The sequence below is a fragment of the Typopeltis vanoorti genome, chromosome 7 (assembly GCF_054136105.1).
Source record: "Typopeltis vanoorti isolate ZY-2024b chromosome 7, IOZ_Tvanoo_1.0, whole genome shotgun sequence".
Classification (NCBI taxonomy): domain Eukaryota; kingdom Metazoa; phylum Arthropoda; class Arachnida; order Uropygi; family Thelyphonidae; genus Typopeltis; species Typopeltis vanoorti.
Window position 1 is genome coordinate 132,047,074 of NC_143555.1, and position 17,307 is coordinate 132,064,380.

General features: G+C 34.8%; 1 protein-coding gene across 2 annotated transcripts in view; it reads right to left on the bottom strand.

Moving 5' to 3' along the window:
* The window catches only part of LOC150105074 (Golgi-pH regulating cation channel), a 450,265-nt gene that overhangs the window by 332,603 nt on the left and 100,355 nt on the right, over nucleotides 1-17,307 (bottom strand). For both annotated transcript variants that reach the window (XM_090395474.1, XM_090395473.1), the window contains exon 7: nucleotides 14,540-14,621. In XM_090395474.1, coding sequence (XP_090251600.1) covers nucleotides 14,540-14,621 — 82 coding nt within the window. The remainder of the gene's footprint in view (nucleotides 1-14,539; nucleotides 14,622-17,307) is intronic.

A 17,307-nucleotide genomic window follows, 5' to 3' on the forward strand; every position in this document is an offset into this window, starting at 1 on the left:
CAGAACTGAGGCTCACAACATGGATTTCCATGGTAGGACTGCAATATGCAAGTCCCATCCAAACCAATATGTAGTGTCATCTTTAATGGTACAAAGGGCATGTACTGTGAGATGTGGAAGCTTGTAAAGCTGTGTGCTATGGAGTGACAAATCATACTACACCCTCTACTAAGAAGATGGATGGGTATGGCAGATGCCCAGTGAATGTCTCTTACCAGAGCGTGTAACCCCCAACTATGAAATTCGGAGGTGGTGGTGTGATGGTATTGTTCTGTTTCTCATGGCTTGGCCTGGGACCTCTGTGGTACCATGAACACTGAATGCTGAGAGGTATCTGAACATTCTGGACAATGCAATGCTTCCTAATTTGTGGTATTTCTACAGAGCTGACCATTGTCTCTTTATGTTACCATAGGGTGTCTCTTTATGTGATCATCATGTGACCATAGGGTGATATGAAGGATAATACGTAAAATCCACCATATATCAGCCAACACATTGAATGCAGAATTCCAGACATCATCTGGTGGAACACAAATCTGCACCATGTCATAAAGCTGCTGCTGCTGCAACTATGTGGTTTTTTAACAAGACCTTCACCACATTTGGTTGGCCTCCACAGAGCCCCGATCTCAACCCTCTTGAACATCTGTGGGTTGAACTAGAGTGTCGGGGGAGGTGGGGGGGGGTCAAAGGACATCAGCCCCTCAATAGTCCAGAACCTCATTACATGCCTAGAAGAAGTACAAAATTCCCATCAATCATTATTGTACCCTTGTGAAAAGTATCCTGTATGATTGCTGCAGTCATTGCAGCGAAACTAGGTCCTACATCATATTAAGATGGACACCATGGATGTTTGTTTCTCACACTATGGTATCCATCGACTTCTTTCCAAGCAGTGTATTAACATATAGAGATGATATATGTCTAGTTTGTAGTAAGGGAATACCGTGAGTAGACATATAAATACAAAATTAATGATGGAAAATCTCACGTAAAAAAGATTTTTTTAATAGTATAATTTTCGCCTGTGTGTCAGGCATCTTCAGTACATGTTAAGCTGAAATTAAATAATAACTGACAATTCAAAAAATCATAAATAGGAGAGTGGAGTAAAGTTTCACATGTTTCTTTATAAAGCCATTCTATGAGGAACCGACTTTTGTGGACTCTTGTCTTTTTCCAATGGACTCTATGTCTGGTCAAGATGGCATGTTCTGCAATCCAGACTGTTCAGGTTTAAGGTACTGAATATAAGACTGGTGTTCTTCTAATCGAATAGAGGCAGATCTTCCTGTTTGTGTGAAATAAGATCCACAAGAGCAAAGAATCTGGTAGATACCTGGATAATTAAGATGTGGAAGCTTGTCCTCAGGAGAAGTAAGAAAGGTGGAGATTTTTCTGACCGGTCAAAAGGCAGCAAAAATATTCAGTGGTTTTAAAACTTTCACTAATGCCGTGTACATAAGGGATAGGGATGCGTGTTATTTCTTCTGTATTTGAAGAGGAAGACATATTAAAACTACTCAAAGCTCTTTTGATGAAGGAATTCTGGTATCCATTAGATAGAAAGGAAGAAGTAACATATTGCAGTTCTTTCTGTAAGATCGTCTGAAGAACAAAAGGAGTTGGCCCGATGAACCAGTGTTTTAATAGTTCCTGTCTTTTGACTGGGATGGTGATGAGATTCAGCATGGATATAGTGGCCAGTATGAGTCTTATTTCTATAGACTGAGAAATGTAGGTTTCCATCTGGATGGCGAAGAATTAGAAGATCTAAAAAGGCTAACTGCTTATTTGTTTCTATTTCAAGGGTAAACTGGATTCTTGGATGAAGTGCATTTAACTTAGTGAGAAACTGTTGAAATTCATCAGAAGAGCCATTCCAAATAGCAAAAATGTCATCGACATATCTGAACCAATGAGTAGGTCTGGGAGAAATGTTGTCAAAGATACGTTTTTCAAAATGTTCCATAAAGAAGTTGGAGATAGCAGGAGAAAGAGGATTGCCCGTTGCTGTTCCTTCAATTTGTTGATACAACTTATTTTTAAAGGAAAAATAGCTAGAATGTATTACAAAATCAAATATTTTTATAATGTCTGAAGGAAATTCCTGTTGCAGTAATTCAACAGGAATTGAAGGAACAGCAATGGGCAATCCTCTTTCTCCTGCTATCTCCAACTTCTTTATGGAACATTTCGAAAAACGTATCTTTGACAACATTTCTCCCAGATCTACTCATTGGTTCAGATATGTCAATGACATTTTTGCTATTTCGAATGGCTATTCTGATGAACTTCAACAGTTTCTCACTAAGTTAAATGTGCTTAATTCAAGAATCCAGTTTACCCTTGAAATAGAAACAAATAAGCAGTTAGCCTTTTTTTAGATCTTCTAATTCTTCCCCATCCAGATGGAAACCTACATTTCTCAGTCTATAGAAATAAAACTCATACTGGCCACTATATCCATGCTGAATCTCATCACCATCCCAGTCAAAAGGTAGAAACTATTAAAACACTGGTTCATCGGGCCAACTCCTTTTGCTCTTCAAATGATCTCTTACAGAAAGGACTGCAATATATTACTTCTTCCTTTCTATCTAATGGATACCAGAATTCCTTCATCAAAAGAGCTTTGAATAGTTTTAATATGTCTTCCTCTTCAAATACAGAAGAAATAACATGCATTCATATCCCTTATGTACACGGCATTAGTGAACATATAGCAAAAGTTTTAAAACCACTGAATATTTTTGTTGCCTTTTGACCAGTCAGAAAAATCTCCACCTTTCTTACTTCTCCTAAGGACAAGCTTCCACATCTTAATTATACAGGTGTCTACCAGATTCCTTGTTCTTGTGGATTATCTTATTTCGGACAAACAGGAAGATCTGCCTCTATTCGACTAGAAGAACACCAGTCTTATATTCAGTACCTTAAACCTGAACAGTCTGGACTTGCAGAACATGCCATCTTAACCAGACATAGAGTCCATTGGAAAAAAAACAAGAGTCCTTCACAAAAGTCGGTTCCTCATAGAACGGCTTTATAAAGAAACATGTGAAACTTTACTCTGCTCTCATAACTTAAACAGATCTGATGGGTTACATCTATCCCCTTTATGGGAAATAGTACTTTACAAATCAGCTAATCTTTCCTAACTTTTTATTGTATATATAGCTTTTTTTTTTCTTTTTTTTTTGTTAGGAAATTATATTGACCTTTTTTAGTTATCTTACACTAGCTACTTAGGTGGCACTTTTTGGAATTGTCAGTTGTTGTTTAATTTCAGCTTAACATGTACTGAAGATGCCTGTGACACACAGGTGAAAATTATACTATTAAAAGTCTTTTTTAATAGTATTCCGTCATTAATTTTGTATTTATATATCTAGTTGTGGTTGGGGTTGGGGTTCTGTGGAGGCCAACCACAGAGCCCCGATCTCAACCCTCTTGAACATCTGTGGGTTGAACTGGAGTGTCAGGGGGAGTCAAAGGAATTCAGCCCCTCAATAGTACAGGACCTCATTATATGCCTACAAGAAGTACAAAATCCCATCAATCACTATTGTAACCTTGTGAAAAGTATGTCCTGTATGATTGCTGTAGTCACTGCAGCGAAAGTAGGTCCTACATCTTATTAAGGTGGACACCATGGCTGTTTGTTCCTCACATTATGGTATCCATCGACTTCTTTCCAAGCAGTGTATTAGCATATAGAGATGATATATATCTAGTTGGAGAAAATGCTAAGACATTAGAATAATATTCAGAAAACTCAAAACTTCTGCTGAAAAACTAGGATTACAAATGAACCAGGATAAAACTGAATATTTAGAGTCATATAGAAATCTCATTTAAGACAAAAATGACCAGTTTACCATTGATAACTTGAAATTTAAAAGTGCTGTTTCCTTCAAATATCTTGGAACATTGATTACCTGAGATAATAAAATTAGTACAGAAATACAAATTAGAAATACATGTCTCTAATAGATTGTATCATTCACTACATCATTTACTATCTTCCAAAATTCTGTCAAGCAGAGTAAAAACAGAAATATACAAGACAATCATTAGAATTATTGTATTATATGGAGCAGAAATCTGGAGCATAACAGACCAAGATACAAAAGTGTTGCAGTTCACTGAAAAGTAAATCCCCAGAAAAGTCTATGGAAGTGTACAAAATAGCACAACAGGTGAATGGAGAAGACATAATCAAGACCTATATGAACTGTAGATCCCTACTTCTAGCTGATGAAACCAGAGTTTGCAGATTAAGATGGCTTGGATATGTAGGGAAAAAAAAAATGGATGAAAAGAAAATAGCTAAACAAGTATTCAATATGAAGCCTGATGGAAAGTGATCTAGAGTAAGACTGTTGCAAAAAAAAAGAGTTAGCTGAGATGGGAATCCTGGAGACTGAAAGAGCTCAAGACAGAAGAAATGGATGAAGTTAGTACTTAACAGCAAAGAACCTTAAAGGTTCATCAAGCTAAGGAACCTGATCTACAGATATCTAATCCAATTTCCTATTTTTGACCAAATCACAATCCTTAACTATTCAAGCTATATTCTGTATTATGCAGCAATTCTTTTTCCAATTCTGCTGATCAAACTGGAAGAGCTAAGTATTTGCCTGCAAGCAAAACCAGAACATCTAAAATTTCTCTCCACTCATCCAATACTCCAGGTCTTTTAACCAGTTTTAACCGCACTGTTGAGGTGACCTTCATTCTTGGTAATTCAGATCATAACCTCACAAAATTTCATCTCTAGCAGAACACTCACTTCTCAGCCGTTCACAATCTTATATCATTTAACACTACAACAACATGAAGCAGGCAGATTTACAAGATTTACTTCCTCTTTCCATGAAATACTGTTTCTGTTCTCCAGATCCATATACATGTTGTGACCATGTTACAGAAACTGTTTTGGTATAAGGGCATTCCCCATTCTATTCAGAATATTTCTACAAAGTATCCAAAACACGGTTTTCCAAAAGGAGTGCAAAGGCAGTTCAATAAAACAGTATACTGCAAGTGATTGAGACAAAACCCCCAGATACATTCACAGCCTACAATGCAGCATACCACTTGCAAGATAATTATTAACAAGTCTAAGTCTGACTTCAAAAGGGGCTAAATGTAACAAACTTTCCACTTGTGCCAATGGAAATCATGCCTTCTGGTCCTTCACAAAAGCTATTAAGCAAAATTTCTGTCTCTATCAAAGTGGCATGGATAAGTTTCATATTTGGTTTCTGGGACAGGTTTCTGGATTATACAAAACATGTTTTAAGTTTTAAAGAATAATAAAATGAAAATGAAAAACAACAACAAAAAAAAAAAAAACAACTTATCCCACTCATAGTAATAATGTACCATAGCTTTGCAACAATCTTTCATGGGTGGAGTCATGATATATTTAGATACTGTGTTTTAGTACTCTGAACAGTTAGTTCTCAGTGTCTTATTATATATATTTTTGCAAGATTAAAAATTAATATAGATCTTTGTTATATTACTAAGATTATTTCTCTTAAAGTAAAATCTGCAAATGCAGATTTTACTTTAAGAGATATCTGCAGAATGATGCAAGATTTGCATTATTCTGCCTACTTTCCTTACTCCATGTTGGGGGTCAAACAACAAAACCACTACATTAACAGAAGCAAATGACTGATAAATTTTTCACTGTAAACTGTTTTGAGGAATAAGCTTCTTCTTCACATTGTTTTTTTTTTTTCTCCTTCTAACTCTATAAGGTCTTTTCAATGTAAACTTTTCCGATGGATCAGTTTCTTTGTGTTCTGCTTTTTTCTTTCTCTTCTTCTTATGCAATATTTTGTGTTCTAGATGTATAAGTCTTTATTTGTGAGCTCTTTCTTTCATGGCTTTCATCAACTGCTCTATATCTTCAAAGTTAGCAGCACCATCTTGTCGCCAACCTCTTATAAGGATGTGTCAAATCCAGTGAATGTATTAATATATATTTTCAGTACATTCTTCCAAACACCATTCTTATACACTGCTGTTTAGCTACATGCTGCATCTATCGTACATTCTTCGTACAATGCAATATATTATACTCCTTCCAAAGGTCTGAAGTTTTTCTCGCCTTCAGCAACAGTAATAGACTGAGAAAAAAGTATTTCTTGAAAGCAGCAATAACGATAACAATGGAAATGTAGAAAGGCAGCTAAAGTAGATATCTGACCGGAAATGCTCAAATGTCAAAGGGTTGAACTATAGATGACTGGACTAGAGCTCTCAAGAGTACCCATCTGTAAATAGGAAAATAAAACTAATTGTGAGAATTAAAGAGTAATTTCCCTACTGAATTTTCCTGGTAAGATGCATGCGAGCAAACTTGATTAAAGGCTAAAAACATTATGGAAGGGAGGTTTGGATAACAGGATTGCATTTTCACTTTAAGATAAATAGTCAAGAAATCATGGGATTATAACAAGGATCTATATTTAAGTTTTGTAGATCTAGAAAAGACCTCAAGGGCTCACTTTAGTGAGTACGGGAGTGGCAAACCCGAGGTACCTGATGCTGGACCATACCTTATTTCATGTAATATACATCTGTTATATTATCTATAGGATGGTCCCTACTCTTATTTCTTTCTATCCTTTTCTTCTTTCTTGTTCCTCCCCCCCCCCCAATGCTATTAGTGTAATCGAGGGCTAGGGGTGATTCTTTCAATGTTTCTACTTTTTTCATCTCTTCATGCATAGAAGGCAATGGGAAACCACTATGCTTCTACTTTTTCCCTGGTTTGGATGAGCAGTAATGCTCATCTGCTGCAACCCTCTTGCTAGAGGATGCTACCGGATGACGACGAGATCTAGAAAAAGGCATATGACAAGGTGCCAAGAGGAAAGATGTTTGAAACATCACAATTATAAGGTGTAAATGGTACATTGTACCAAATGACATACAGCCTATGTTTAAGTGAGCTGGCAAATAGAATTGAAGGAGGTACAGAAAGATGGTTTCATGTCAATTCAGGTGACAAGAATGCACATTTTCTACACTGTTATTCATCACTTATATGGATTACATTATGTAGAAAAGTGGCATTAACACTTTGAGTCCTAGACCTATTGAGACTTAAAGAACTCTTATGTCTATTTAAAAAATTGCTGTGCAGTATTTCTAAGGAATATCCAAATAATTGTTTTTTGTCTTTTAGCTAGCATCTTTGACAACTAATTGGAACAAAAATTTTAGTTATACATGTGGTATGGGCTCCAGAAACAGGTTGCAAGAAATCAAGGTTTTTGAAAAAAATAAAAAGTTAATTTTTTTATTAGTTTCTATTTATATTTTAACATCTTTAGTGTTCAAAATTCAATAAATTCAGACAAAATATTGCTTAGACATTACATAAATAATGAAAATTATAAAATTTATGTGTTATTATTACGATGAAAATATCATTTTACATAGGGGTGTACATCACTATAATTATCCACTATTGGCCACAAGTCAAGAGGTAAATTATAATTAGGAAATTCAGTTTTTGAAATGGCACGATCTCGTATGTGATCATGAACATGACTCACTAGAAGGCCTCGAATTCGGTCACACCTTGTTCGAAGTTCTGTGTCACTGTTGCTTGATTCAGAGCTCGCATTTGTGGGGAGATCTGCTTCCTCTTATTCTGGATCACTATCTGTCCAATCATCTAATTCAGATCCTTTATTATCGAGTATTTCCGCGAGCATTTGTTCTCATTCGTGTTCACTCAAGAACCATTTTACCCCCCTGCTTTGGGCACCACTGGGTCTGGTCTGTCCACAGTGACAGAGAAATTCAAACTGATCTCTCAGGTCACAAGAAGAGAGTCGTGAATCCCTTATATTGTTTAGACTGGAGCAGCCAGAGTTATGATGTGCGATATAATACAAACATGAATATAAACATCAGCTATAAACATGAATATAAACATTGGCTGCGTCACGTGCAATTGTACGTGATGCAGCCAATAGGCAGGCATTACGATATACTAATATAAATTCCCTTTTTTATTGATAAAAGTCAACCATCCTCATGGATAATGAAGCTGAAGGTTCAAATTTAACTACAGTACAGTCTAATGATTAATTTCAAGCATATATTATTATTTTCAGAATTTTAAATTTAGCGATGTAAATATACATTGATGGGATTCTGGGTTCACGCACGATCGATGTATATTTACATTGATGGGACTCAAAGTGTTAAACCTGATATCAAAACAGAGAAATTCAAACTGATCTCTCAGGTCACAAGAAGAGAGTCGTGAATCCCTTATATTGTTTAGACTGGAGCAGCCAGAGTTATGATGGTGCGATATAATACAAACATGAATATAAACAGATGTTAATCTCAACTCTTTGCTTTATGCAGATAACTAAATAAATCTACTTCATGTCTGCAGATGCCCTGCCTAAATTGAATAACTGTAATAAATTTGGTATGAAATCAACTGCATCCTGAATGGAGAACCTATAGAACAAGTAAAACATTTCAGCTATTTAGGCACAAATTTTAGTGGACAGCAAATTAAATATAGAAAAAGACAACAGAATTAGCAAAATTGATACAGTAGGGATTAAACTGAATAAATTTATATTCAGATTAATAAGAGAGAAATTAGTCAAAACTAAACTGGCTGTATATATAAAAGACAGTATTCAAACCAAGTTTATCATATGGATCTGAGAGCTCAATCAGAAATAAAACACTTGATCAAAGATTGTAGACCACAGATACCAAAGTTCCAAGGATGGTTAGAGGAGTGAACAGATGGCATCAATAAATTAATCATATTAGGAAAGAATGTGACTGTTAACATTCAAGAATGTATGAACAGAGCTATGCCCACTTAAACAGAATGGGAGAGCAAAGTTTAGCAAAACAAATGCATTTTTTTTTTCAGGAAAAAGACCCAGAGTTACCAAAATCTGGGCAGAATGATACAATTAAGAAATGTCTTAGAAGATAGAAATATAAGATCTGATAACATTGGAGTACCTTTATTAAGTACCTTGATCAGTTGTGGAATTCATTCTCTTTCACAAGCAGTCATTCACTCTTCAATTAATTTTCAGTATCAAGACCACATGTTTCTAAACATATAACAAGTTTATTAAAATAAACAATATAACTCAACAAGCTTCTTAAGTCATCGGACTTACAACATCATGGGAACCAAAAACTTATATTAAAAAAAAAGACTAGAAAAAAATTAATGACACATAACAGATGTTATCAGAACTAGTAAATACACACAAACGTGACCAGAAGGGGAAAAAAAATTGTATTAATTACTTTGTATGTGCAGGAACAACGTTAGTTGTTCCTGTCATGTTCTGTAACATGATGAATGTCATAGCCCAGGTCCATGGTTGTTAGATTTTTAATGAAAGCAGACCAAATTTGAGCCTACAAGAACTGCACTACCTCATACTCTTACCCTCAATTGGTACAAACCAAAAACAATTTTAAAAAATTCTTAATAGCCTCCACCAGCTCCAAAAATGCAATTATATTGCCTTAGATCAAGAATGTTACAAAGTTGCAATGTTGCTTCCTAATTACAACACTAAAGTGACTTTTTTGCCAATGTATATAAGATCTCGAGGTTCTTGCATCCAACAAAATCTCCACATCCTCCCAAGAAAAACCTGGAGTTTACAAAATTCACTGCTCTTGTGGCATTTGCTATGTAGGCTAGACAGCATGGACTGGGGAAAGCCGAATGTTTGAACACATAAAAGACATCGAAAAAAGAAGACAGCATGATTAGTCTTCTATACAACAAACACAGGCCACCAAGTAGTTTGTCAAGAAACAGAAATGCCATATAGTGATCATAATTATTTTAGAAGAAAATTTAAAGAAGCCTCAAAAATGTTCCATATCCCCACACAATGTTACAAAAACCAAGGCTTAATCCTATGCCAAGTTTGATCTGCTTTCATCAAAAATCTAACAACCACAGATCTAGGATATGACACGCATCATGCAACAGAAGGTGACATCAACAACTAGCACTGTTCCAATGCATACATAGTAATTAACACAATAATTTTTTTCTGGTCATTTTGTTTGTATGTACTAGTTGTGAAGTTCTGATAACATCTGTTATGTCATCATCATCATCAAATTCCTGACATGTACCCTCAAGGGGTGTCATACAATAATGCATTTGAATGCATTTAACAAAAATCAACTAAATGAAAAGCATGTCCAGAAAAGTTTAAAAAGAATTTGCAAGGAGATATTTAAATGCTTTCATTATTTACTCTTCTCTGTATATGTAAAAATTGTCTCAACTGAAGTGGATATTTTTTATAAAAATTTTTAACCCCTGATTATGTAAGTCCAGCAACTTAAGAAACTTCTGGGTTATATTATTTATTTTAATAAACTTGGTATGTGTTTAGAAAGATGTGGTCTCAATACTGAAAATTAACTGAAGACATACTAAACCACTGAAATATTCATATTCATTTGGTCATTCACTCTTTTCATGTAAAATGAATTAAGCAGCATTATGGAGTTCTTGTAGCAGCAATTAGTATCATTATCCATCATGTATTTGAACTATTACACAATACAACTACACTGTTGATCAATGGTGCTTGATAATGTCACACCAGTAATCATAAAACCAAGGTTTGCATGAAAGCAGACGTTTTTGGCAAGAGAAATACATTTTGCAATTAAAAACAATAATATCCAAAAATAATGCATATAAATTTTATGTACAATTTATATAAAAGGAATACAGAAGTCTTAAATGAAGAATTTCTAGAGGGAAATAATTTTCTCTAATGCTTTACCTCTACACTGAAGTAGTAATGTAGTTCAGAGGTTTCTACAATTAAACAGTTTGGAATAATGGATGTAAAGAGAGAAGTACTTATCTCTGATATACAAGGGGACAGCTGAAAAGTTCTGATAAACACCTAGAACAAAAATGATATTAAAGCAACTGATATAACCACAAGAAAGAACATATCTTAAAACTCTAACTCCCATGTTTCATCAAATTGCAATAATTTGTTCTTTTTCTTTTAGGATATATAAGAAGACAAGTCAGAGGTTTTAAAGAAATTCAAAGACACAGAGGTGTGGGCTGCCATCAAGTTTTTTGTGCTGCAAGAAGTCTGCAACTTAGTTTTACCAAACTGTGAGACTTCAGGGAATTGTGTCCCAGCATATTTAACAGTTGCCAGATCAATTTTAAAACTGAGTATCCTGAGATAACAGAGGCCCACAGATCAGGAAAACATTCCACAGTGATCACACCAGAAAATATTGATGCAGTGCATGCCATGATCCTTGATAATAGACGAATACCAGCCAAAAACATTACAAAGATTCTGGCGATATCCAGGAAATGAGTTGGGGTCATTATCCACCAACATTTGGACATGCAGAAGCTCTCAGTGAAGTGGGTCTCCAAACGTTTGAATGCCCACCAAAAGAGAGAACGTGCGCTGCCATCTCAAGGGATTTTGGATCATTATGAGAAATCAGGTGCAAATTTTTTGGCTTGTATTGTGACTGTTGATAAAACATGGCTTCATCACTATTACCCAGAGGCCAAACAGCAGTCAGAGAAGTGGAGACACAAAAGTTCTCCATGGCCAAAGACGTTTCAAACCCAAAAGTCAGCGGGGAAGGTTCTTGCCACTGTCTTTCAGGATATGGATGGTATAATCCTTACCAAGTACCTGAAAAAAGGTAAAACTGTTACAGCAGTAGTTTATTCAACATCTCTGAAGGAAGTGAAGGAGGTACTGAAGAAAAAACACATGGGAAACTGAGCAAAGGTGTGTTGCTCTTGCAGGACAATGCACCTACTCATGAAACCCAACAGACAATACACAACTTGGGCTTTCAGTGTCTGCCTCACTCACCTTATTTGCCAGACCTGGCCCCATCTGACTATTTCCTATTCTCAGATTTCTTTAAATCTGTTTTGTTTTCTTGATAGGAAAACAAAATTTATCACAGGTGATGAGGTCATATCTGCAGCTGAGGACTCGTTTGTGCAACAATGGAAAGACTTTTTATTACTCAAAGAATTGCAAACAATGCAGCAGCATTATAACAAGTGTATAACAATTCGTGGGGAATATAACGCTTCTCAGTGCATTCTTGTTTAAGTTCATGTTGAGAAATTAATATATCTTCACTGTTGTGATTTTTGTTTTTTGATTAAAGATTGTACAGAAAGTTATTCTCTATGTTTATGGAACTGACAGTTATCAGGTCAAAACACAGGAACATTCCAAAATAGCTGCATTCTAGTTCACTACTGGATAATTATAGCCTACATAGCAAATACTACAAGAGCAATGAATCTTGTAAATGCCTGATTTTTTCATGGGATGATATGGAGGTGTTGGTGGATGTAAGAACCAAGACATTTCATACAATGTCAAAAAAGAATGTTGTAATCATGGAGCAACATTGCAACTTTGTAACATTCCTGACGTAAGGTAGTGACTTCATTCTTAAAATTTTGTTTATGTAATGGAGACATGTTAAAAATTTTGTTAATCTTGGGTTCATAGCCATTGAGGGTGAGGGTATGCCTCAGGTAGTGCAGTTCATTCCTTTCATTTAACATGCTAATGGATGATGGTGTGAAGCATGTAAAAATATTCCAGCTGTGGTAGGTGTTTTGTATACTGAAAAGGTCTTTTTTCCTTCTTCATTTATTTTGAGAGCAATATCAAGGAATGGTAATTTTTTGCAATTTTCCAGTTCAAGAGTGAATTTTATGTATGGATGCAAGCTGTTCAGATAATCTTTAAATTGAATTAACAAAAAACTATCACAAGAAACCAAGTTTTTGGTTTCTTGTGATAGTTTTCAATAGTGTTGGTTTCAAAGTTTTCCATAAAAAGGTTGGACAGGGCTGGTGAAAGGGGGGAAACAATTTGCAAGTCTATCTTTTTGTTCCCAATATTTATCTTGAAATATGAAGAAAATGTTTTCATACAGTGTTTGAATAGTCTGACTGTGCCTGGTGGGAAAGTCTTTGGAAGGATCCATTGTTCAGATAATCAAATTGGTAAAAATTGGTAAAAAGACTGTCTTTTCACTGATGTCTGAAGGTTCTATATTTAAATGGATGATGGTGTGCCACTTCACACTATCATCCATTACAAAAGATACGCATGATTAAAACATGAGATAGCACATACAACATTTCTAGTCCATCAAATAAAAGGAATGAAGAACTGCACTATCTGAGGCATACTCTTGCCATCAATGGATGTAAACCCAAGATGATTAACAAAATTCTTAATATACCTCCAACAGCTCCTTTACATAAACAAGATTTTAAGAATGCAATCACTCCACCTTATGTCAGAAATGTTACATACAAAGATGCAGTGTCGCTCTGTGATTACAACATTAAAGTGGACTTTTTGCCATTGTATAAAATCTCCAAGTCCTTAAATCCACCAAAACTTCTACATCTTCCCATGAAAAAACCGGGCATTTACAAGATTCATTGTTTTTATTGCATTTGCTATATAGGGAAGATTTGCATGTCAGAACATGTTAAAAGACATTGAAAAAATAAGACAGGTTTCAGATCTCATAAAACAAACACAGACCATCAAGTAGTTTGCAAAAACAAAAATACCAATATATTGATCATAATATTTTACAAGAAAGTTAAGCTTCTGAAATGTTGCAGATCCCCGCACAATGTAACAAGGCTAAATCCTATAACAAGTTTGGTCTGCTTTCATTAAAAATCTAACTACTGTGGACCTGGGATATAAGTGCCATGCTACAGAATGTGATAGTAACAACTAGCATTGTTTCAATATGTATAGAGTAATTAACATTTTTTTTATTCTGGTTACTTGTTTGTATGTACCAATTATGAAGTTCTTATAACATCTGGTTTGTGTAATTAATGGTTTCTAGTCTTTTTTGTATATAACTTGTTAGTATCCTAGACGATGTAAGCCCAATGACTTATGAAACGTGTAGGGTTATATTATTCATTTTATTAAACTTATGTCTACAAACATGTGATCTCAATACCAAAAATTTTCTACAAACTTGTGATCTCAATACTTTCTACAAAAATGCTAATCCATAGAAACTTACGTATTCACCAAAGGTGATGTTTTAAGATTTGATTTAAAAAGTTTCATACTTTCTTGCCACAAGAAAGCATGTAGCAGTGCTATGCAGGTAGACAATGCAATGCCAAACTATGGGTAACTCACTACTGTCAGATCATTTAAATGTGGGAAATACAAGGACAACAGTAAGTAATATTGCTACAGCTTCATCAGCTGTCTCAAAACATGTCTAAATTCTACCAACAGTGAGACTTTTTGGATCACACTCTCTTATATGCTATTGCAAATTTTTATTTCATTATGACATTTCTCTCCACTTCACTGTGTATACTGATTACAAGAAAATAAAGTTTATTGCAACAGTGAACAACAAAGCACCCCTACACACACACACCACTTGCCTGTTGATTTTGGATCATTTTTATCACCACTTGCATCTCTTTTTGAGACTTTAACTTGTTCAGTAGACTTTGACTTTTCACCCTAAGAAAAATAAAGTAATATTATTAAATGTCAAAATGCATTATGACAGATTAAATAACAGCCAGTATTATTATGATTATTATTATTAAAATGCATGTTTGAGAATTTAAGATGATCATAAATGCAAGAAAATAAATCTGTTATTTACAGGAAAAACACATTCAGGTCTAAGACTGGCTATATCTGTCTTCAGTCTTGATCCTCAGTTATGACTGCTGGATGCTTCTAGATTCTTTTACAAAAATGTGCATAATAAAATTAAGAAAATTATTTTTTCTCTCACTATTATGATTATTATGATTATTATTATTAATAATAATAATCATAATATATTCCCAACATTATTTAAGTTACTTCTCACTTTCATCATTAGATCCACATTCAGCATTGCTCACTCAACTATCTATCTGACTGGCATCAGATAGATAGTAGTCTCTAAAAATTGTAGTCTTTATTACTATTTTATAGATAATATATGTAGCACTATTTGTTTCAATACTCTAACAATAAAATATACTATGCATATGAACCACACAATGTATAATGTGGATCTAATGATGAAAGTGAGAAATAACTTAAATAATGTTGGGAATATAGTGAGAGAAAAAATAATTTTCTTAATTTTATTATGCACATTTTTGTGCATAATAAAATGATATACTAAGCAATCATCATTATACAATAGCAACATAATAAAAACCATGCTGGCTGCAAATCATAAATTATTAAATGAGGCCAAGTTGTTTCCATCAAGAACCAAGAAGAACAATGAAAAGTTCTCTTTCTTTAGTGTTACACGGTGATCAGCATTCATTTTAGACAAATTATGGACTCTACAACTGTGTTATAAATAATAATTTTTAATTTCCTGACATTTCGACCTTCACATTATGGTCATTATCTGGAGCATACACATAGACAGTCATCCTTTGACTTAAGTCCATTCGAAGATACATCTGTGATCCCAGCAACAATGCATCATGCACAGTGACAACAGTGCATTCAGAGGCAACCTCAGTCGGAAATCGGCAAGTGTCTTCAACAGCTCCTCTGTTGATTTTTTTTGAGAAATAGGTTATTTATGTGTTTATCATTAAATATGTCGCAATATTTTGTGCAACATGTCCCCCCCCCCCTTAAATGCTCTGGAGTAAAAGAGGTAATCAATGAGGACAATTTCAGTTTGTTGACTTTCTACTAGACATTTGGTATCTGTTGTATGTGCTGCAGCCCTGATTTTTGCTTTCTTTCATTCTCAAATGCCATCATATCTTCCCAGATCTGAAGTCTGACCTACGTAATATAGCCCACAACTGCAATTGATGTTGTAGACACCTGGCTTTTTTTAAGTGACAGATATGGTGATTTAGGAGGTTTCAGATGATTGAAGATTTTGTGGATTGGGAAGAAAGCAACTATTAGATTTTTTGGGAAAAAAATCTTGCTATTTCATCTGTGATTTAATTGTATATATCGTACAATCACTGCTCCTTTATATTCTTGTTTATTTATTCTTCTGTTTGTTTTGGAGATTGAGATAGAATTTTTTTAACTAATGTTCTGTTGTAATCGATTTTTTAGAAGGACGGAGTTAAGATAGTGTAGCTCTTTGTTTTTTATTCTGTATTTTTGGAAATTCTCTAGGCTTTATCACATAAGGAACTAATGATGCCTATTGTTTGTACTTGGTGGTGATGAGAAGTTGCATGTAGATAACATCTTGAGTTAGTTGGTTTGCTGAGACACTGAGTGTGTTTTGCTCTGATATCCCAACTAATGTATCCAAAAACAGTAAAGACCTATTTCTTTCTAATTCAACTGTGAATCTGATTTGAGAATGAATGTTCAAGAACGGTGAATATTCTATCTATCTAACATCTATCTCCCCCTCCCTCTCTATGTAAAATCTCTTCCATATCAACCTAATAACAACCCCCCCCCCCCCGATTAGCTTATATGTTTCCATTATATGAGCCTATTCCTATTCTCCTCCTATTCAAAAGACTCTGTAATTTACATTCTCTCAATCTGTCCTCGTACCCCACATTCGAAAGACCAATGACAACCTTTGTGAATCTTCTCTAGACCCTTTCTAACATACTCTTACCATAAAAACCTGGTGACCACATCTGCACACAATAATCCATAGAAGGCCTGATCAAGGCCTTATACAATAGCATCACAACTGCTTCATTTCTGCAGGTCAGGGTCCTTCACATCATTTCCATTATCTGATGTGACATCTTCACAACTTGTGCAATGTGGCATCTGAATTTCAGGTCCCTGTTCACCACCACTCCCAGATTGTTCATCTCCTCAAAGTGTATACTTTGCATACCATTGCTACTTACCAAATTTCAAAAACTTACCCTTTACAACAATGAACTGATAATTCTACTTACCTGACCATTCATGCAATTTATTCAAGTCCTCCTGTAAAGCCATAACATCCATGTGACTCTGCATTGCTATCCCCAATTTTGCAAATCACTAGTTAAACTCATCCCAATATCATTAACATACAAACTGAACAACAGTGGTCTCCAAACTGACCCATGCAGTATACCACTAGTGACCTTCCTCTTTCAGGATACTACATCCCCACATACAACTTTCTGATACTTATCTGACAGCCAGTCACTGATTCAACTCAGAAGTCTATAATCCAATCTCACCAGTTTCAATT